Below are 22,276 nucleotides of genomic sequence, written 5' to 3' on the forward strand. Positions count from 1 at the left end.
AAGAGGTTCCCTGTTGGGTTCATGAATCAGCTGCATACAGCAGTGCAAGCTTTTTGTAATCACACATAAAAGCATGTCTGCTAAGAGGAATGGAAGGCTATTACAAAATAGAAAGGTTTACTAACTTTTGGAAATAGATATAAGCCACAGCTCTTGTTGAAAGCAAGTACACAAAATTCAGAGGAAGTAGAATTTTGGAAAGTTGAAAAAGCTTAATATGGAACCTGAATTAGATCTTCATGAATGGCAGGGCAAAAGGGGTTCTCAAAGCCTTCTCATAGTAATACTCTTGTTTTCAGGCTAGCTGTAGGAAAGACTAATTCCAGAAAGAAATAAAACATAAGTGAGGGAAGCTTGCTTTTTAGGGAAAAGCATGATACCCAAATCTAAAATTCTAACACGCATTATGCATGACTTCTCATCCTTCTGAAAGTAACAAAAACAAAAGCTTCAGACACATTGGTACTTCATGGCATGCTGTGATTAAGTTTTATTTTCTTCACTCAATTTGTTTAATTACTTCGAGTTACACTAAGTTGACAAAAATCTCAAAATAGTAGTCTTAAAATGATGACTTTTCAGATAGGAATGTTAACTCAACCCACACACAAGTCCACTGACTTGCTGTGAGGTTCCACCAAGAAAGGGACAGTCCATCATTATTAAATTGTTACCACTGTACTGCTGTTACATTAAAAAAATAAAGAAATCCCAATCCTGTACCAAAGAGCTTATAGCCTGAAACCAGCTGCAGTGATGTTTAACACTATGATATAGCAGATAGCTTCTACATAAGTTAAAATAGGAGGCTAGTGTCAATATATGGTCATTGGCAGTAAATTCATGAGCTGAGAAGGAAAAGTAACTGAAGGGCACTTCAGACCCTCTGAAGATCTTTGCATAACCACAGTTCCTTCCCCAACCCAGAGTATCAAAGTCTGGAATAAGTCAGAAGGATCAAGTAAGAAAGTTGGACCAAAAGTGTGATGTAGCATCAGGAAAAGGCAGAGAAGTCAAGACTTTATTTACTGCAACTGGGCAAAGCTCCACATATAAAACGCTACAGAACTGAAGCAATGAAAAGGCAGAGAAAATATTGGTGCAAGTAGAGAAAAGACATTTAAGAAGCACCAGACAAAAATGTCTGCTGCGCTTTGGACTAGGAAGTCAGTGCAGATAAAGTCACAGATCTGTAAGTGGAATACAGCAATCCAGTTTGGCACAAGGTTACAAATTAAAAAAGGAGGAAATATGCATACTCCAAAATAAGAATATGAAATTAATAACCTAGAGAAGTTTAATATACAAAGTGCATAGAGAAATAAACATCTTATAAATTGATTTAATTACAGACTCATGCATCTTAGCTTTAAACCAGTAAATGATAATACGAAAAAGGCCCAGTCCTACAGACTTTAACTACAACGGATATTGCTACATGGACCTGTTATGATAGTACTTCGAGCATGGGAGTAGAAGTCTGAAGGTCCTGAAGTTAGGAACACAGATATTAACTCCTAAACACTGCTGGTGGTATACTGTTGGAATATATCAACTAGATATCCTTAGAGAATACTTAACATTAGTTCTAGCTTCACTGTGCAGTCACAGAGCATATGTAAAGCACTACAGAAAGTTTATCACAAATTTTGCCTCCTGAAGTTTAATGAAAACAAGGCAATACTGAAGTAGTCATTTGTGAATAGAAGCAAGAAACAGACTCAGATCCATAGCATCTTCCAATCCTACTCATGTTTTACCTACACATTAAGAATACTGTTTTGCAAATTTTGGAACCAATCTTGATTAGTCTGGGGATCCTCACCTTCAGTGAAGCCAAGGCTGCCAAGTCATTGCAAGATTGAGCCTCATGCAGTTAACTAAAATGCTACAGGAACTAAAAGAAAGTATAACTTGTGCACTACAGCTGTGCAGTACCACAGTAACTTTTAAACCATTTAGCTTTCATTCCATAGATGTGCAGCATGGCTCTAACCCGTGAGCATTTATGACTGATGCATCTGCATGAAGCTTTTCATGAATGTTGCAAGCTTCTGAACATCTTCTACAGTCACCGCATTATATAAAGAGGCACGGATTCCTCCCACAGATCTGAATTGAAAAGAGGGGAGAAAAAAATAGAAAGGTTTTTTAATATTCTAAAAAGGACATTAATAGTATCCACAAACATTTAAACATAGCCCTATTCCAAAGGGATAAAATCCACATTTCATGTGCATAAAAAGCAACATTTAATTCAAGGCAAGCTTGCAATCCAGAAAAAGTCAGGATTTATGAATTATTTACAGCTCCAATGCTGTAGCCCTGTGACATCAAAGAGCTATCTTTTTTAATCCCACAAACACCACTGACCACTGGAAGGAACTCTTACAACCAGCCTGTTGCTCAGAAACATGCTGGACATACTGCAGCACACTTGAAGTTTAGAGGAGATAAGCCAAGGGCTCCTGAAGTAATAGGAACCAATAGGCAAACACTGGTAAAGTATATCAAAGGAATTCCAGGCAGTAAGTCAACATCACTGGATGCTCAACTATCCTAGGTTCAGCTAGGATAGAGTTAATTTTCACCAGAAGCTGGGATGGGACACAGCCAGGACAGGTGACCCAATCCAGCCAAAGGGAGTATTCCATACCATGTGACATCACACTCAGTATAAAAGGGGTGCTAGTTGGGGAGGGGCATTGCAGCTCCAGGACACACAGCTCAAGGACAGTCCAGTTTTGGGACAGGTCTGAGTGTGCAGTCTGAGTTGTACGGTCCTTGGGTGAGAAACTGCATTGTGCATCACCAGTTTTATGTATTCTGTTAAGTTAATTCTGTTGTTATTTCCCTCTCCCTTTCCTGCCCCAGTAAACTGTCCTTATCTCAACCCACAAGGCTTTTCCCTTTGTCTTCTCATTCTCCTCCTCAACCCCCAAGGGAGGTGGGAGGGGTGAGCAAGCAGCTACATGGTGCTCAGCTGCTGGCTGGGGCTAAACCACAACACCAACTAAAAAGCCTCTATGCAAACACAGGTAGCATGGGCAACATACAAGAAGAGTTAGAGACGTGCACATGTCTGCAGGGCTATGATACCTTACTGGCATCACGGAGATGTGGTGGGATGGCTCCTATGACTGAAGTGTGGGAATGGAAGGACACAGTCTCTTTAGGAAGGACAGGCAGAGGAGACAAGGAGGAGGTGTCACCCTCTATGTCAATGGCCAGTTGGAGTGCATGGAGCTCCACCTGGGGATGGATGAGGAGCAGACAGAGAGCTTATGGGTCAGGATTAAAGGGAGCACAAGGACAGGAGACATTAGAGTGGGGGTCTGCTACAGGCCACCTGACCAGGGAGACCAAACAGATGCAGCCCTCTATGGACAGATAGGAGCAGCCTCATGTTGACAAGCCGTGGTCCTTATGGGGGACTTCAACCACCCCGACATCTGTTGGAGGGACAGCACAGCAGGGCACAAGTAATCCAGGAGGCTCCTGGAATGCATTGATGATAACTTCCTCCTCCAAGTGACAGAGGAGCCAACGAGGAGAGGTGCCATGCTGGACCTTGTTCTCACCAACAAGGAGGGCCTGGTGGAGAATGTGAAGCTCAAGGGCAGCCTTGGCTGCAGTGACCATGAAATGGTGGAATTCAAGATCCTCACAGCAGCAAAGAGGGTGCACAGCCAGCTCACTACCCTGGACTTCAGGAGAGCAGCCTTTGGCCTCTTCAAGGGCATGGTTGATAGAGTACCACGGGACAAAGCCCTAGAGGGAAGAGGGGCACAAGATAGCTGGCTGGTATTCAAGGGTCACCTCCTCCAAGCTCAGGAGCAATGCATCCCAACAAAGAGGAAGTCAGGCAAAACCACCAAGAGGCCCCCCCATGGATGAACAAGGAGCTCCTGGACAAAGTCAAACAAAAAAAAGGAAGCCTACAGAGGGTGGAAGCAAGGGCAGGTAGTCTGGGAGGAATACAGAGAAATTGTCCAAGCAGCCAGGGATTAGATTAGGAAAGCTAAAGCCCTGATAGAAATACATCTGGCCAGGGACATCAAGGACAACAAGAAAAGGTTCTATAGGTATGTTAGTGATAAAAGGAAGACGAGGGAAAATATGGGCACCCTCCAGAATGAAATGGAAGACCTGGTTACCAGAATATGGAGAAGGCTGAGGTACTCAACTTCTTTGCCTCAGTCTTCACCAGCAAGTGCTCGAGCCACACAGCCCAAGTCACACAAGGCAAAGACAGGGACTGGGAGAATGAAGAACCACCCACTGCAGGAGCAGATCAGGTTCAAGAATATCTAAGGAATCTAAAGGTTCACAAGTCCATGGGACCTGATGAGATGCATCCGTGGGTCCTGAGGGAACTGGCAGATGAAGTGGCTAAGCCATTCCCCATCATATTTGATAAATCCTGGCAGTCTGGTGAAGTTCCCACTGACTGGAAAAGGGGAAACAGAATCCCCATTTTTAAAAAGGGAAAAAAGGAAGACCCAGGGAACTACAGGCCAACCAGTCTCACCTTTGCACCTGGCAAGATCATGGAACAGATCCTCCTGCAAACTATGCTCAGGGACATGGAAGATAAGGAGGTGACTGGTGACAGCCAACATGGCTTCACTAAGGGTAAATCATGCCTGACAAATTTGGTGGCCTACTATGACAGGGTTACAGCATTGGTGGATAAGGGACAAGTGACAGACATCACCTCCCTGGATTTGTGCAAAGCAGTTGACACTGTCCCACATGACATCCTTGTGTCTAAATTGGAGAGACATGGACTGAATGGATGGACCACTCAGTGCATAAGGAATTGGCTGGACAGTTGCACTCTAAGAGTTGTGGTCAATGGCTTGATGTCCAAGTGGAGAACAGTGACGAATGGCGTTCCTCAGGGGTCGGTACTGGGACTGGCCCTGTTTAACATCTTTGTCAGTGACATGGACAGCTGGATGGAGCGCACCCTCAGCAAGTTTGCCAATGACACCAAGCTGTGTGGTGTGGTTGACACGCTGGAGGGAAGGGATGCCATCCAGAGGGACCTTGACAGGCTGGAGAGGTGGGCCCATGCGAACCTCATGAAGTTCAACAAGGCCAAGTGCAAGGTCCTGCACATGGGTCAGCACAATCCCAAGCACAAGTACAGGGTGGGCAGAGAATGGATGGGGGTGCTGATTGATGAAAAGCTCAACATGAGCCAGCAGGGTGTGCTTGCAGCCCAGAAAGCCAACCATATCCTGGGCTGATTCTAGAGGTGATTCTGCCCCTCTACTCTGCTCTTGGGAGACCCCACCTGGGGTACTGCATCCAGCTTTGGGGTCCCCAGTACAAGTACACAGAGCTGTTGGAACAAGTCCAGAGGAAGGCTACGAAGAGGATCAGAGGGCTGGAGCACCTCTCCTATGAAGACAGGCTGAGAGAGTGGGGGTTGTTCAGCCTGGAGAAGAGAAGGCTCTGGGGAGACCTAATTGCGGCTTACCAGTACCTGAATGCGGCCTACAGGAAAGCTGGAGAGGGACTGTTTATCAGCAAGTGTAGTGATAGTTTAAAGCCATTACCCCTTGTCCTAAGAAACAGTAGATTTAGATTAGATGTTAGGAAGAAATTCTTTACTGTGAGGGTGATGAGGCACTGGAACAGGTTGCCCAGAGAAGCTGTAGATGCCCCATCCCTAGAAGTGTTCCAAGGCCAGGCTGGATGGGGCTTTGGGCAACCTGGTCTAGTGGAGGGTTTCCCTGCCCATGGCAGGGGGGGTTAGAACTAGATGATCTTTGAGGTCCCTTCCAGCACAAACCATTCTATGAACCAGGTAGACAAGCCATGTAATGAAATGCTTTATACAGTGACAGAAGATGACTCTTGAGGTCAGATTTTCTGGCATTTGCACAGAGCCAGATTTATCAAACTGGAGAAGAAAGCATTAATGAGAAAACTCTCCTTCCTTACTTGAGCCACAAGCAGTCTCTAGATAGCTATTCCTAAGTGATGCCAAACCAATTTGAGGAACAGCTTGTGAGTGAGAAAGGCTGGTAAGTCAATGCCTGATGCCTGCTGCTGTATCACTGTAGCAACAGTTTATTCTGCAAAGGGAAGGGATTCATCTGACCAATACTTACCGATGCCCTTTCAGAGATATCATGTTAAGTTCCACAGCTTTCTCAAGAAATTTCTTTTCCAGTGCTTCATCACCCTTGATACTGCCAATACGGAAAGGGACATTCATTCTGCTTCGGTTCTTTTTCTCCACTGGACATCTAGAAGAGTTGCAGAATGTAATGATTAACCCATTTTTTGTTAAATTTACATTTTCAGCTATATACAATTTCAGAAAGCAAATAGTTGCATCTGTTTAGCACCAAAGTCATGCAAATAGTTGCATCTGTTTAGCACCAAAGTCATTGTTCCGTAATCCAAAAGATCATTACTTTCTGTGAAAGTAACCTTCCTTTTTTAACCAGGCACAACAATGGAAACAGTAAGTGGAACACTTAACCCCTCCCGACCTACTCAAAATTGCCCCAGAGGAATGCACAGGAGGCTTGTAAAGAGACACACTTTAAAAAATATAATAAAAACCACCACTCCACCCATGACTGTCTCAGTTACATTTCCTAGGGTAAGTGAGGTTACAGTAAACTTTAAGTCTTAAGCAAGTTCTTCTGTTTATCTTCAAAGACTGGGACACTTATTTTTACTCAGCTAGTCACAAGGGCTACCAGAATTGAGCCTGACTCAGCTAAACAGAGCTAAAGTATAACATCATAGCATAAGGAAATTTCCATGGACGTTAGAGACTTCTGTTAGTGGTTTCAGTCCACCTTCTACATTAGTACTATTCAGAATCATGAACATCTCAAATAGAAGAGACATCTCCAGAACAAATCTTGTGTTGCATACATGGCCACAACATGTATGAGGTGCATCACAGCTCTTTAATCTCTTAAAATTCTTTTAATCTGAAGTAGAAAATTCCAAATATTTTTAAAGCAAAATTTCTCTTCAATTATTTTGTGAAGGTAAGAACAAGAAGGGAAGATTTAAATATTTTTATTTAGTGCTAGTTACTAAGGAGATATGAAGCCTCCAGATTTATTCTTTCCTAAGGCTGTAATGTAGATTCTTGTAGGGATTCATTAGGAATAAGTTCTCATAAACTGCATGTAAATTTCATACCTATTATTATTCTATTTTACAAAGAATAAGTATCATTCTTTTTCAGTTCCTCCCTTGTTCCTTTGTATAGATGTCTCCATTATGAAGAGAAAAAAGATCAATCCTAATATCTGCCTATGCAAATTTTCTGCTTCAGATGCAACCAGGAAAACACTCTTCAAGGGCATATGCTTGTAATCATTCCCATATTTGAATAACTGTAGCTATGTTGTAGGTTTTTTAGAAGATCCAGTTGCTATTAGGCAATCCAATGTAAATCAGTTAGTGTGCAGACTTTGGAAAGCAAACTGCAAATGGCACATAGGACTTTGTGGAAGAAAGCCTCCATTTGCTAAATGGCTTGTTACACTGCTTACCCAGTGAAGCATGCCACAGATTAGGTGGCACATTACAGCTGGGAAGGCAGCTTCGGATAAGTCTTTCTTTTACACATAGATACAATAAAAAAATCCACAATCTTAACTGTATTGCTTAGTAAGATGCACACAGCTCAGTAGCAAAGCTTGCTTTGCCTTCCCAATTGACTATTTACCATCCCATCTGTATCACATTTCCCACTCACAGCCTTACAAACCAGCTTGCCAGAAACAGATGTCTATTTGTCACAAAATGTTTTTTCAAGGCTTCATTTGCTTACTGAGGTTTATGAAAAACCCTCAGGATTTCATTAGAGTAGGATCACAATCCTGATCGTGACAATGCTAAAGGCAAAGCTGTTCTCATTAACTAAGTAGATAAGCAGAATATATTAAATATTATGATGAAACTATATCCCTGCCAATTAAGGTTGCAGACAGCTTTAATTTAAAATCCAAATTTAATTTGCTCTATCCTAACTTTGACTTGAAAGTTAATTAGGTCCCAAACCTGTTGATTTTTTACTGAAGGTGAAAGAAAATATTTTGCGGTTTCATATTCAATTACTAGTTTGAGCTTGGCAAGCATTAGAATTTTTCTGAATTATAACATCAGCTTTTAATTATACATATTTCGGGTCCTATGAGCTCAAAGATACCTTGCAACAATATGTAAAAATTCAGAGAGTTAAGCCTGCTTTGGAAAACCATAAAAAATAACTAAAGAAAATAAACTGTACATAAAGTGTATTATTTTTTTACTACATCTAGGGCTGATCTTTCTATTTCAGCAAGTGTTTCAGAACTTAGGACTATTGGCTAATAAAAACACTCTGCTTGACAGAGAAAAAGCAGAGTCTTTGACTACTGAAAGAGATGGTAGGAAAAATATGATGCAAAAATGGTCGCTACAACTTCTTATAAGCCAATTCCTCTGTTTTGGCCTGTAGTTCTTCAAAAGATTCAGTAAGCACACAAACCAGAATCTGTGCATCTGGTCTTTGTATACTCTTCTCCTAGGCTTCTGCATTTTATTAAGTTTAGAATTATGTTATTAATATGCTTCACAACTGATCTATACAGGTTAACTTGAACTAGCTTCCTACTGGAATGACACTCATCCTTGAATAGTTATCAAGTGAATGGGTTGCACAAAAAAAGTCCTGTAGGATTCCTCAAAATTTTTTCATACACTAGAAGGTAGCTTTAAAAATATGCTGCAGTCAGACTCTTAAATTACAAATATGCTTGGCTCTGCAACAAATATTGAAACCAAGGGAAAAGGCATAGCAACTTACACATAGAATCCATTAGATTTGTCTATAATATCATAAATCATTCGTGATTTGATTAAACTAAGTTTATCCATAGCTGCAGCTCCACCATTATTCTTTATCCATTCCAGTACCAATCCCATGATATAAATACTGCAACAGGAAAGAATATTTCAGTTAGATTATTAAAAAAACAGAAAAAAGTAACAGTCCTGTTTAACAGGTCCAAAATGTTTCAGCAACAAAGTGTTATGTTTGGTTTTAGAGTACTTAAACAACTCGGAATCTGGAGTATTTTACAAATTATGACAATTCTAAGCAGGCAATGAGGTTTTTTTTCGGACACAGATGAGGTATCCTGAAATTCCAATCTACACAAATTTGTGGGACCAAACTTAATCCTTTGTACCACAGAAGGAGAAGTCCTGCAGATTTTCTGTAGCCCTGCAGGGCTCCCAAGTAGCATCCACTCTGTGCAGCTGCTCTGTGTAGCAAAGATGCAGGGCTGAATCTCAAATGTATGTACATTAATAATGCGAGAAGTCTAATCCTATTTTCACAAATGTTAAAAACTATAATCCCATTTCTGTCTAAAATGACCTTTTTCTCACATGAACAGTAAAGTTTGGCAAAACAAGTAATAATGTATTACACTTAATTATTCATTACCATTCAATTTCTAAGTAGAGATCTGGAAGCCTACTAGCATCATGTGGCTTGGGACCAAGTATTTCAATGCTAGTTACTAAGTGCAACATAAAAAATCCCCCAGGCCTTCTGCCTTTGTGCTTTTGCTACAAAACTCAGCTTGTTCAAGTTCAGGCATTTCCCACGACTACAACACTTTACATAATAAACTGTTCACAAGTTTTTATGGCATATTTCCAACAAGTTTGCTTTTATTAATTCCTTCATTACAGATTCCAAGGGAGTGCTCAGAGAACATTACCTGACAAGTTTCCCTAACGCAAGTCTAGCAGGAGGCAGTTTTAAACATTGCTACTTTTAATTTCTCAGGGGATGCCAGTGACAAATCTGTGAACACTGCAGAATAACTGAGGTTACAGACTGCCTTTTATAAAAAGAACCTTTAGATGTGAGAGCACAACCTTGCCACATTTGTGACAGTGCAAAGGATTTGAGTGAAGTACAGCCTAGGCCCTTGCTAAACATACAGGGCCACATTCACCTCTTGCCCTCACTTCCTTGAGGGAAAGATCTTGGACAAGGTTTAAAGAAGTCACCTTTAGAGTCATCCACAAAACCCAGCCAGCTGAAATCATTTATCATCTTCTATGTCAGTCAAAATATGTTTCTGGAGCCATTTTAAATGCTAAATAAACCCTCGGAGCTTGGAAATGGGATTTTTATAGCAAATTCATTGTTAATTTTAGCAAAGCAGATTAGGGTCAAAGAGTCAAGCTCTGTAGTGCCAAGAGGTTAAAGCCATTAGCATCACCTTAATTTAATTTAACATCCTGCTGAAGTAGCTTTTGCAAATTCAGTTAATATTTCCTGCCTGTTTGCCAGCAAACCATTAAAGAGTGCAAGGAAAAGAGCAGAGAAAGACAGAACTAAGAAGCTTTGCCAGTTCCTTACAAAAACTGGAACAGGCATTTAGAGCCAAGCCAAACAGATGTGCACCCTGCCAACATTTCAGTCTGCGTTACATTCTGGATTCTGGAGTGTACTCCAATGTCGGTCTGCAGCATGAAGTGAAGACTGGCAAGACAGCAATTGTGAGGAGATGACTGTTCGTTCAACTTCATTTTCAGGTCCCTTAATCTCCCACTACCCTGTTAATGTTACTGACAGATACTGAGTTACAACTGAAGCACTACTTTCCTTTCAGAAGTTTTTTGCAGTGGCTAAAATAAAGCTGCAGAATTTAATTTGTTTTGCTCTTAAAACTAGAGGAGCAAGACTGTGTTCAAAGTGAGATTAAGTAGCACTGGTTTTTTCAAATGGAAATAGCTCTTGCTTGGAAAACATGAATGGCTGGATTTAAAACCTGGCATGTGCAAGTACACAGTGTCCAAAACAGTATGTGTGACTTGGCAGTCTGGAAAATAATCAATCATGAATTAGAGGCTTTATCAATCACCGGGAAGACACACACACTGCCCATGTTACAAAGCTACATTCAGAAAGAAAACAAAAGTCTGGAAACATTGTAAGGTTAATTCTTGCCTTAGACACCAGCCCTAAGGATACTAGGTATATGCAGCCAACAGGGCAGACAGCCTGACAGCAACAGTATATCATTACAGCACTACATACTCTACAATATGCATATTTCTTGGGAAAACTAGTTCTTTGCATTGTAAAGTCTGGAATAAATATACTCACAAGGTTTACTGTTCTTTTGATAAATTAAGATAACTGCCTCTATGTCTTGCAATAGTACACCCCACAGTGAGAATCAGCAGATTCACTTAAAATGTTACTGAATTTAAGTAAGCAGTGGCATTAAGGTACGCTTTATATGCGGGAATTACTGTACATAAGGCACAGTGCATAAAGTACAGTGCATTTTATCTGTTGGACATCATTAGGCAACTTAAGTTTGCCAATTCTGGCATGGACAAAAAGATATAAGAGCTGAGATTAAACATCTACAATTTAAGATTGCATTATCAAATTATCTGAGTCAAAAGGAAATCCTATCTTTAAAAGTAGAAAGCATTATTCTCAAAGTAACTAAAAAACTTCTGGGAAAAAAGGATACCTGGTTTGAAGATTTTGTTTTAAAAAATAATAATTTTAGTGGATATTGGTATAACAATGCTCCAGATTAAGAATAGGTAGATACTACTGGCTCAACACCTAAATATTCCAGTAGCAAAGCATCATTTCTAAATGACTAAAATGCCTTTAAAAAAAATTACAGGGATAAGGATCTGGAAATTGAAATGCTGAGAACTACCTCAGGAAGAAATTGAATCAAATCTGTACTGAGTGTCCAAGAAGACTAAGTGACAAGTTACCAACTTGCAACAACAGACGTATCAGCACTTAATTAACTAGAGTAAGTCCTGAAACTTCTGCAAGGGAATTATGACATTTACTTCTAAAAATATTATGTCCTTTATGTCTGAGTCCCACTAGGCAACATCAAAACACCTACTACAGGCACATGGCTAGACACTTCCCATGTTTTCACAGGACTAGTGAAACACTCCAACACATCAGTAACTTGAAGGCAAATGTTCAACTTCTGAACCTTTTCTCGATAAGAGCAGCAGATGGCAGTGCAGTAGCTTTTTGAGTAAACAGATATTAAATAGCACAGTAAATTACCTGTAGCATGGTGGAGTGTTATACAAAGAGCCATTCATTGCTTGTGTTTTGTAATCCAGTACTACAGGGCATTCTTTCAGTGCAAATCCCAGCAAGTCCTCACGTACTATTACAACAGTAACTCCAGCACAGCCAACATTCTTCTGAGCACCAGCGAAAATCACACCAAACTAACAGAAAGAAGAAAAGAAGGACTCGCTACATGCATTCACTAGTCGATCTTATAACCAAGTCATACACCAGCATCATTATACAACAGGCATACAACTCAGCTGAACAGCTTGGAGACCATGATGAAAACGAGCAAGTTGTAGGTCAAAGAAGAGTTAGGAGAAGTTCTGATTCCAAAGTGCACTTACAGCACAGTTATTATCCCATGTATGTCTATTATCAGAACCATGTATCTTCATTCAACTGAAGATCACCACAAAAAGTTTTCCAGTGATTTGCTAAATATTTTTTCAGTAGTCACAATTCTTAAGGCAGCCTGTCCCCATTTCACACTAATCCAAGCAAATTTACTAAAAATAAATTCACACATAAATCACAGTATTTTCAACCAATCTGGTGTTTCAGAACAGGCATCATATAATCCACCTGTTTAAAAAGGTGGATCAAGAAAGGCCAAGATGAACACACTAACAATTCCCCCTTCCTCTTGCTACACACTTGTCTGTGTATAGGTCAAACACACTACTTCCCTAGTCAGTAACACGTCCCAGTCATAACACACTTTACAAACATAAGCAAGTACTATGTTCTACCTCTGTGTTATATATGAAACAGACACAGTAACTGTGAGGCACAGGAAGCTTTAGCAGCTTAAAAGGGTTTACAGATTTTCCATGTAAGCAGCAGGATCAAAAATTCTCATTCACAGTATCTTGCCATATACACTATCTACATACTAAATATGATTCAGTAGATTTTTTTTCAGCTACAGCATCAGTGAAGACCACACAGTGGACAAATAATCTTGGGTAGCTATTAACATGAACAATTTCAACATAGTTCAATGTTTTTACTGAAAAAAAGGACAGATGGATACTGAAATTTCAAACCTCAGATTTCAACATTTGTATCCACCATCAGATACCCAATTAACAAAATATGATTTCCTTAATTCCACTGCTCACCACCTCTGGCTATCCAGACATTTCAAAGTGCCTAAATATATGCGCTTAAGTTTGAAAACACTTTGTGCAGCCACTGTGTCCAATACTGTACCTTGGAAACATCCACAGGTCTGGATAGGAAGTTTGATGACATATCACAAACCAAGACTGCTCCCTTGACATCAGGTACAAAGTCAAACTCCACACCATGAACAGTCTCATTAGCACAGTAATAGACATAAGATGCATCTGGATTAAGATTCCAAGTGCTTGGGTCAGGAATGTCTGAGACAGACAAAAAAGAAAACCAAAGGTCACTGGAGACAAGTAATTTTCCTGGCATGCAATCTTACTTGAACACAGGACTTAAGTACAAACCCAGAATGATTCTGCAGTATAAAGTATTAGTTATCTTGTTACTAGGAAGCTATAATTCATCAGCAAAGAAAATCTACCAGTGCATTCCCAAAATTGTGTGGTGAGCCATCATTAAGCCTGCAAACACTCTTCTGGTTTTCAGCCCTTATTCCTCAAGAGATTTTCATCAGGTTTGCAATCCCAGACTATAAACTACTACCCTAGGAGTCCAAAACAGCATTTCAGAGGAATTCAGGCACTGGGTCCATGAACCCTCCTTCTGTACCACTGAAGTATCCAAATTCTCACTGATAAAGTTCTCTACAGCTGTGTTTCTGTGCATCCCCAGAAGCATTTCAGTCTTGCCCAAGCTGAACACAGGGTTACCTACCTACCTCCCATTTAAACCTTGCAACTGATTTACAAACTAAAAGTTCCTCTGTCAACAGGCAATACACAGGCATGCCCTGACAGCACAGAACAGGTTTTGCATAGAACAAATGGTTGCTCTTCCTTTCTTCTCTCCTCCAAAAGATGAAGGGTAAAGTAGTGCTGCTATTGCCTCCACCATTATTTACTGTCTCTCCCGGTATCTACAGCTGCCAAACAACAAATACACTCCCCTAAACTGGGAAGTTGTAGGTTCAATTCCTTCCTGTGCCTCAGAGGCTAAAAACTTATCTTCCAAGTTAGTGCCCTAATCACCAGTTAATATACTAACTCATATGGGGATATTCTTTGTCTTTCCTGTTGCTACTCTTCCCAGTTCAAATGCTGTAATTTGGACCAGAGGGAAAGAACATGAGTATGACTAGCAGGAATAGAAACTAGAACTCAGGTGTCCCTGCTCCAAGAATTATTTATGTATATCCAGTGACAAATTATACACTTAAAATGTTCTTGAAACAGACTCCCTCAAAATTTCCCAATGCCCCAGTTACAGTTAACCTTTTTCTTCCTTCTACACTGTCGTCATTCAGATTATGTTATGTCCAGTAACAAGCTTCAAGAGTTGAAAATCCTCCTTCTAGTCCAGACCCAACTGCCTGTTATGACACTTGGCTGGGGAAGATAAGTACCCAGGAACCCCGGAGAGAACGTAACAGAATGCAGGTCTCCCATCCCTCCTGGGTCAATGAGGTTAAGATCCCAGATATGCTTCCAAATTTCAGAGCAATCTCATTGAGTATACCTGAAACTGAAATACCTTGCAATATCCCTGCTAATAGCTTAAGAACTCAGTTAACTAACAACAAAAAAATCAGACCGCCCACACCATTTCCCTACTGACACACATTTGCTTCTTGCCACTTATTTTCTGGGATCTGCTCAGCCTAGTTTCACAGTTCTTTGCTGGTGGACACTGTTAAGCCCTCTAACAGATCTCCCAGTGATGAACATGCAGACACGCAGTAGTCAACCTTTTGAGTTCTGGGCAGTCAAGTTTGTAACTAGTTAACATTCAGTAACCCAGCAGCTGAGTTGGACCAATTTTTAGAGCGATTCAAAAAAGCTAAACATTCACATGGATGGATGTAATCATCAACTTACTTGTATAGGTTCCTAGTTTCGGATGAACAATATTCACTTTGGCATACTTCTCTGCTTCTTTAGCTGCTTTTGCTGACCAAGCTCCAGTAACCACATAATCAGCATGTCTTCCCTCCTTTAAACCAATAAGATTAAGTGGGACTGCACTGAACTGACCAGATCCACCTCCTTGGAGGAAAATAACTTTGTAGTTTTCCGGTATATTTCTGCATGCAAGAAATAGCCATTTATGTTATCCCCAGAAGACACAGGATGCATACTACTTGATACTATGCATTTAGCAGCAACTGTAATTTTAAAAGAGTCTTTGCTAAGAGGTTAGACCAAATCTCATTTACTTACCTCAGCACTGGTCTTGAAAAACAACCTGGGTATTAAAAATAATGCTATACACTTTACCAACAAAATTTTCCTGCAAACAAGCTTTTTTCCTCCCTTGAATAGCATTAAACAAATTCACTCCTGAGTAGCTCCAGTATCACAGTACACACAAATTTAAACTAATGGTCACTTGTTATTTGTCCATTGCTAGCTTCATGGCTTTTCTGTCAGGTTAAGAACTTCACACCAAAGTGCTCACAGTAGAATTCAGCTCTGAGACTCTTCAATTTGAAAGTGCAACCATACAGTAAATTGTTAATGCAGAGCAAATACCATATGGAGTTGTTCATACAGTCACAAAAATTACTTGTTCAAGTTATTCATTAAAACCTCTCTCAATTCTGGCTGTGACTGAGGGTCAAGCTTGTATATGAAACAACCATCATTATTAACTACTCTGAGAACATTAATTCTAATATACAATAGATTTATTTAAAACTTTAAAAAACATGTCACACTACAGATAGGAAAAAGGCTCCTGATCAGTGATTCTAAAACACATCCATTGGGCTCATGTTAGGAAAATCAGACTCCTGGGTCACTTCTATACCTGATTTCTATTGTTTCCAGTTATTTCTAGAAGAAAATTGATACCCTTCATGAATTCTATGAAGGTGACAAATATTAAAATTTTAGAAGAAAGTCAACTAGTCAATGTATAGTAGATACACAAAAAGCATCTTAAGCTAATAAAGCCCTTTGTCACATTCAAATAAATCAGCATCAGACAAAGAGAAGATCAATGTCCTCTCCAAGATAATTATTCTAGCCAACACAGTATCTAAACAAAAACCTAAACAGGTTCTTTCAAGGAAAGGGCTCCATATTAGTCATTACTGGTGCAACTAGCACAAACATAAAAAACAATAAAACAAGCAGGAAGTACTTACAGCAATTCACGCATGAGATTTTCAGCTGTATTTAAAATTTTTGTGAAATCTGAGGTCCGATGGCTCATTTCTTTGGTGGAAAGGAAAGAAAAAAATAGCATGAAACAAAGTGGTAATACATAAATACGTGTTCCAGTACCTAAAGGGGGCCTACAGGAAAGCTGGAGAGGGACTGTTTGCAAGGTTATGTAGTGATAGGACAAGGGGTAATGGGTTTAAGCTGAAGGAGGGTCCATTTAGATTAGATATTAGGATGAAATTCTTTACTGTGAGGGTGGTGAGGCACTGGAACAGGTTGCCCAGAGAAGCTGTGGATGCCCCATCCCTGGAAGTGTTCAAGACCAGGTTGGATGGGGCTTTGGGCAACGTGGTCTAGTGGAGGGTGTCCCTGCTCATGGCAGGGGGGTTGGAACTAGATGATCTTTGAGGTCCCTCCCAACCCAAACTGTTCTATGATTCTCTGAATGCAATTTAAAAATTGTGTTAAGCTTTAAAACTTTTACACTACAGACCCAAAATGCCTGAAGGCTCCCATTTCCAGTTCCAACTCTTTGCTAAGCCTTTCTAAATACCCACACAAAACTTATACCTCCAGTCTTGTCCAGATCCAGGCAAAACCAGTCCATTCACATTTGTCATCCACATGACCTTACCACCTCTAGGAACAACTACATTCATGTGAAAAATAGGTGTAGTGTACACACTGGAAAGGTGTAAGTTTTCCTCACTCTAAGAATCTGCTCTGCTACTAATACTGTAGCAAGTATAGAGTAAGGTACAGGGGTTTGGTTTTTTCTTTCACTTTTAAGAAGGCTTCTTCACACAGGACTCCTAACTACACATTAAGGACACTTAATACTAATTCCTTTTATTAAACTCATATTCTTTCTTCCATCTGTAAGAGTGTACAATTTAAACATGAATCTCAATCCTGCAGAGACTGCTGCACATTCTACCTTTGTCAACCAGTTTCACATGGTAAAACACTGACCATCTTCTTGCCCAGAAGTTTCATGCAACTGGGGCTGAAAAGCCAGTCAGTTACCCCCCAGAAGACACCTCCTCCTTATGACAGGACAGCATTGCCTTCCTAATGGAAGGATGCTATACATCAAAAACATCTGAAGCATTTTGCCACATGCTATATAAGATACTATACATGGTATATATATGTGTATATATACATGTGTATAGTATGTGTATACATATATAGTATTTTATAGATATATAAGCAGATTTTATATATTGCCTATTTATATACACATACATATACATCCCTGCCTAAAGATCCACAAGTACTAATGTTTTACATATTTTTTTTTTTTTTCCTCTAGTCTTTTGTTTTGGATCACTAAACATCTGGCTATGTATCATTTTATGGTCTTCTGATGAATGATAGAAAAAAGTATGAAAAAATATTCTCTGGACATACACATCACTAGAATAAAGTATTAGAAAAGAAAAGGAGCTGAAATACTAAGATCAAAAACTCTTATTAAACAGTTTGCTTAAACATCTACATTCTGAAAGATTCAGAATTTTTAAAGTCTTACCAAGAACACTTATACCGAGTCCTTTGTAGTCCACCAATTCTTTCTGTGCTTCTAATAATACCTAACAAAAGAAAAAATCCACAAATAAATTAAGGGAATTTTCCATTAATGCATCATGCATATGCCAACTGCTCCACATTGCAATAACCTGACAATTGCCAAGCAAGATTAACAGGAGTATAGTCACCAACACAATTTCCTTGTATGTAGTAGCTGAGGGCTTTTCCTAAGATACCATAATTACATCATATGCTTGTTGTGGACACCAAGTTTTAAGTTACTACTTCAAACAGCTACATTTCCAGATTTCAGAATGATTTCTAGGAGTTGGATGGAACTCCCAACCTTTTACAGAATGCTTAAAGTGTACTCTAATCAAGCATCTTAAATCCCTGCCCCTCCACCCTGTGTTCTTTCACTTCACTTGCACAAACAGGACAAAGGTATTGAAGAAAACAAAGAAAAAAATCAGCTTGGGGAACTGGATACCTCAAACTGACCCAACAGGGCAAGGCCTGGTTTCACAGAATGAAGCCCCACTCTTTCAGAAAATGTGCCTTGTCTATGTTGTTGAACATTATGAAATAAACGAAGCAAATTTTTGAGACAATCAAAAAATACAGGTCATTCCTAGGAGCCCTAGCAAGATAATTTGCTGCTTCAGCCTTCCATCTTGCTTTCTTCTCCCACAGCTCTTGAATATCAAGAAGGTGGAATTAGATTCTAACCACTGGATCTGCAGCTTCCAATTCCAATAAGTTCTTGTGTGAGAGCCAGAACATTCTTAGTTCCTCCTAAAGGAAAAAGGAGGAACAGGAGCCCCAGTAGAAAAGCCACCAAAACAAATGCTGTATGCCTGTGCCCCAGGATCCATCAAGAAACCACATGCTCTGGACAGTTGCAGGAACAAGAAATCTGCCTTGCCAACCAGGTGTCTGCATGGCCTGTGAACTGTAACAGCTGGTCACCAAGAGGTAACCACAAACAGCTATGCTGCTGTTGATGTTAGAGATGGTGAAGTTTTAACCACTGTGTTTCACATGCAAACTTACCCATGCCAAAGAAGAGGGAAAAAGTCAAGGAGAACACACAGACTATTAGGAAGTGCTTGTTAAACTGCTTGATAAAATCCAATTCTGTTAGTAACATTCTTTATCTGACAACTTGCACATGCCTTACAATAGACATTTACAATACCCCTTACAATAGCCATGAAGAGCTCTGTCCACCTTCTTCCTTCAGCAAGTCAGAGTGCTTCATGTGTGGCATTAGCCCACAATCAAAGTGAAATAATCGAGGTGACACAGTAGTTCATTTAAAAGTACTGCATTTTCAAGAGGGGAAAACAGATTAGTAATATGGAGTTCAGCTATGCTTTTCTCAAACCCTAAACTCGGTTCTCAGTACCCTCTGTTGGAAAGTTGGATACTGCAGCAGTTCTAATAAGACTCTGAGCCAAGGGTTCAAGACAGAACAAGTTTCTTTGCACTATAATCTACAAAGGACATTCCCATGAGAAAAGGAAAAAAGGCAAATCTGTTTACCTGTAGAAAATGGTTAAAGAAATAACACAGAAAATAACAAAGACAACTCTGAAGGAAACTAAGAAAAGAAAAAATATTTTCACAATACATAACTCTTAATTTGAAAGTCAGATGCACACAATTTGGCAGAAACCACCCCCCCTCCATATGTAACTGGCTAATCTATGGCTGCTGATGCAACTTTCCAGAGGGTTGAGTCTACACTATACTCATTATCATTTTTTAAATCAAGACGTCTCAGGGAATTACCACATTATTTATCAGCTGACAAATAACCTACTCAACATAGCTATCCTTGTGCACCTGAGGACTTAACATTTCTCTCCCCCTCCTCACCCAATTAAATGCCCTGGTATGCTTGAGGTTTTTTTTGGAAATGCACCCTAATGTTTCAGGATAACTCACCTAGAGTTTTTTTTCTGAATCTGATCATAGGGTCGTTCATCAAGGGCTGTATCAGCCTCAAACTTACCAGGGCATTTGATTGGGCGAGGAGGGGGAAAGAAAACGAGGTTTCGTTGTTACGTGGGTAGCTCTTTTCATTCGTATTCACCCGAGCTCCCCCGGCCCTCGCTTTGCAGCCGGCACCCACGGAGGGCCCCGGGAGCCGGGCTGGGAGACAGAACGCACCGCCACGCCCGGCGGGCACCCGCCGCTGCCCCACCGCCCCAGCCCAGGCGAGAGCCCCCTCAACGCGCGGGCAGAGCCACCTGCCCCCGCCAGCACAGCCTCCCCCGCGGCGCCGGGAAGACGAAGACACCCACCCACCCCCCTCCCTCCCTCCCTCCCTCCGCAATGCCCCAGCCCTCGCCGGGAAGGCCCCCGGGTCCTACTCACGGAGCGCGGCAGCTTCGCCGGCCCGGCCCCGAAGTTCGCCACCTGCCGCCCGCACTCCATGACGGCGCCTCCGCTGCTGCTGCCCACGAGCCGCGCCGGCGGCCCCCGCCGCTATAAAGCCCCCGCCGCCGGCCCGCCGATTGGCTGCTGTCACACACACCCAGGGGGAGGGGCCGCAGCCAGCTCGCCCCGCCCACTGTCCCCTCCCCAGGCAGCGCTCCGGCCGACTATTGGCGGCGCGGCCACGAGGAGGCAGCGTGATCAGGCTGGCGGCGGCGCGGGGCGGAGCGCGGGCAGCGGCACGCGGGGAGCCGCGAGGCGGGGCAGCGCGCGTTGCCACCTCCCCATGGTGAGCTCCGCCACCCCCCCCCCCACACCCCCCCACACACCCCCCCCACACACACACCCCCCACACACACACCCCACACACACACACACCCACCCCCCCCACACACACACCCCCCCACACACACACACACACCCCCCCACACCCACCCCCCCACCCCCCCACACACCCACCCCCCCACCCCCATTTAGCGAAACGGCAAACTTCGGCCTCGGCCACGGCCAAGGGGCAGCCGGGACGGCTCTTTCCACGCAAATAAGCCAAAAAGGCGGGGGGGGGGGGGGTCGGGGGAAAGGCTCGAAGCGGTGCAAGGGATTTAAACGTGCCTTGCGCTTGGAAAACCGCGGTGAACCTCGCCAAGGTTTCTTTGCACGTACTGACGTAGGTGGGTAGGTTGGTAGGTAGATCGATAGACAGACAGACAGACAGAAAGAATGCATGTCCTACAGTCACTTCCCTGTGATTTCCCCCCATGCAGTTGCTGCAGCAAAGCTGGGACACTTGTTCCAAAAGTCATCTGCATGAATGGATGAGAAATTAAAAATAGCAACCCATAGGTACAATGAATTTCAGGTGATATGGCATCGTGAATGAGGTGGTTTCACAATCCCCAAATGCCTTCGTATTTTGTGCGGAGTTCTTGCTTTGTGGGGGAGCAGGATCCCCACCTTCTCTAATGCAAGGAGTATCTGCGTGTTGTGCGGTCTCCCCAAACATCCCATGTGCAAGGCAAATTGCTATTCGGATTTCACAGAAAGAGAAGAAAACCAGGAGAGCTCTGAAGCTTAATTAATTTCACGGAATGGATGGCAGAGCTGGGACTTGCCTTGAGGTCTGCCAAATCCTAGGCTGATAGCCCTAAATACTAAACCATTCTTTCCACAGATACCTTAGCGTACGGTCGTTTGAAACATAGCATTTATACGGTTAAACTGTTGTAACTGAAGGACAGAGACTGGCTCATCCAATTCCTTCTACTTGTTTTAGTGAGACGTACTGCCTTACCCGCAGTTTTCAGAAGTGATTGTAAAGGCAGTAGCAGTAAAACAACTGTGACAAAACAAGCCATTAGGTATGACTGAAAACAGATGGGCTTTACAGAATCCCATAATTGTCAAATATGTTGGACGAGATCATGATTCTCCTATGTAGCCGCATAAAGCTCTTGAGCAGCATAGTCAGTGTTACCCATAATGCTGGCCCTACTTTAGTCCCCTGCGTGTTTATCAAGTTTAATCATCAACGTTAATCATCTGCATACCAAATCCACTTTTCCAGAAATGAAAGTGGTGTCCATTATTTTGTGAATAATGAGATTTATATAAAAGGTCGCTTTTTGTTACAAAGTATTTCACTGAAGAAATATTGACTACTTGAATTTGTTCCTTTTCCTGTCAAGCCAAGTCACACCTAGAACAATAAAGGAATTTACAGATTAGGTACAGCCTGATCTGGTATTTAGTTAATAGATTTCATCTTATGCAAGTTATTTTGTTTAAAAGATAGTAAACAGAGACAGTGGTTTTAGAGCAAAGATAACCTTCATTTCAATAATGGCTATAGCTTAAGAAAAACCCACCAAACTCATTT

At 41.5% G+C, this 22,276-nt stretch overlaps 1 protein-coding gene across 1 annotated transcript; it reads right to left on the reverse strand.

Moving 5' to 3' along the window:
• Positions 1 to 463: 463 nt before the first annotated feature.
• PSAT1 (phosphoserine aminotransferase 1) lies at positions 464 to 20,502 on the reverse strand. Its single transcript, XM_075740897.1, has 9 exons — positions 20,341 to 20,502; positions 17,960 to 18,020; positions 16,407 to 16,476; positions 15,136 to 15,341; positions 13,340 to 13,512; positions 12,113 to 12,282; positions 8,837 to 8,965; positions 6,126 to 6,263; positions 464 to 2,112 (listed from the first exon to the last, which is right to left on the reverse strand). The coding sequence occupies exons 1-9, from the start codon at positions 20,398 to 20,400 to the stop codon at positions 2,007 to 2,009; spliced, it is 1,113 nt and encodes a 370-aa protein (XP_075597012.1). The 5' UTR covers positions 20,401 to 20,502; the 3' UTR covers positions 464 to 2,006.
• Positions 20,503 to 22,276: the final 1,774 nt, after the last annotated feature.

The sequence above is a fragment of the Balearica regulorum genome, chromosome Z (genome assembly GCF_011004875.1).
Source record: "Balearica regulorum gibbericeps isolate bBalReg1 chromosome Z, bBalReg1.pri, whole genome shotgun sequence".
Lineage (NCBI taxonomy): Eukaryota > Metazoa > Chordata > Aves > Gruiformes > Gruidae > Balearica > Balearica regulorum.